The 1,438-nt window shown below is 42.1% G+C and overlaps 1 protein-coding gene across 1 annotated transcript; it reads right to left on the reverse strand.

The window, feature by feature from the left end:
• Positions 1–92: 92 nt before the first annotated feature.
• Positions 93–1,141, reverse strand: LOC119589353. Its single transcript, XM_037937973.1, has 4 exons — positions 1,112–1,141; positions 803–983; positions 435–657; positions 93–348 (listed from the first exon to the last, which is right to left on the reverse strand). Exons 1-4 carry the CDS (start codon positions 1,139–1,141, stop codon positions 93–95), a joined length of 690 nt encoding a protein of 229 aa, XP_037793901.1.
• Positions 1,142–1,438: the final 297 nt, after the last annotated feature.

A 1,438-nucleotide genomic window follows, 5' to 3' on the forward strand; every position in this document is an offset into this window, starting at 1 on the left:
TCCTGCAAGGATTTTGTTGAATAGGGATGTCAAGTATCCAATCCCTGCTTCTTCTAGGCTTATCCATGTTTCTATAGAAATGCTGTCTGGTCCTAAAGCTTTGCCTTTTTAATTTTCTTCAGTGCCTTCTTTACCTCATCCTTTGTTACTCCTACAACCATTACTTCTTCCATCATCCCATTTTCCTCTCTCGTTTCCCTGGAGTTTTCAACATCCATCAGCCTTTCGAAGTAGTCTCTCCATCTCTGCAGTACCTCCTCCTCAATGGTCAACACTTTATTCTCAGCGTCCTTTATCAGCCTGATTTGCTGTACATCCTTTGCTACTCTATCCTTCTGCTTTACCACTCTATACACAATGTTTTCCCTATCTTTCTTATCCAGCTTTTCATACTTTCCTCACTCGCTTCTTTCTTTGCTTTTGCTACTGCTTACTTTTGCCTTGTTGTTTGATTCATTGTACAAAAAATTTGCTTCTCAGATTTTGTCTCTTGTGCTACACTTTCCCATTCTTCTTTCTCTCTCGCAATAGCTTCCTGTACTTCTTCGTTCCACCACCACATTTCCTTGCCCCTTTTCTTCTTCCCAGTTGTAACACCAAACAATTCCTTTGCTGTTTCCCGCAATATGTTCAATACGTCTACCCTCTTCTCGTCACCTTCATTTTCCCAATGACTACATTGTGTTATTTTAGCACGCTTTCACCTGGAATGGCCTTGTGTATGTAACCTTGTGCGATTCACGCTAACTAAAAAAAATGTTTGCCACAGCTATGTGATGAGCGAAGTCTACAGTGGCCTGACCCTTATCGTTACGTGCTTCATACCCATACTTTCCTATCACTCTCTCATCTCCATTGCTTCCCTCACCAGCATGTCTGTTAAAATCCGCACCAATTATGAGTCTTTCCTCCTTGAGAATCAAATCAATAGCTTCATCTAGCTTCTTCCAGTACTCTTCTTTTTCTTCTCTGTCACATCCCATCTGTGGGACATAAGCACTCACCACATTTAGCAGTGCACCATTTATCTCCAACTTCAAACTCATCATTCTTTCTGTTATCCTTCTCACCTTCAACACACCATTTGTGTGAATCCCTTTCACCACCACACCGACACCATTCCTTGCTCTATTCTCCCCATTGTAGTACAGCTTGTAACCAGCACTCAGATCACTCGCCTTACTCCCTTTCTACTTTGTCTCTTGTAAACACAAAACATCCAATTTTCTCCTCTCCATCATGTCCACAATCTCTCTGCTCTTTCGTGTCATTGTTCCCACTTTCAGCGCACCTATCCTCACATCCACCTCTTTCTTCATTTCTCTCTTTCTTTTAACACTGTTTCCATCTCTCCTGTTCTTTCTTGGTTGACCAACAGTCGCATATTTTCCACTGCTACCCTGCTACAGTGGCGGCCGTATTTATGGTATTCAGTTGG

Source organism: Penaeus monodon, chromosome 25 (genome assembly GCF_015228065.2).
Source record: "Penaeus monodon isolate SGIC_2016 chromosome 25, NSTDA_Pmon_1, whole genome shotgun sequence".
Taxonomy (NCBI): domain Eukaryota; kingdom Metazoa; phylum Arthropoda; class Malacostraca; order Decapoda; family Penaeidae; genus Penaeus; species Penaeus monodon.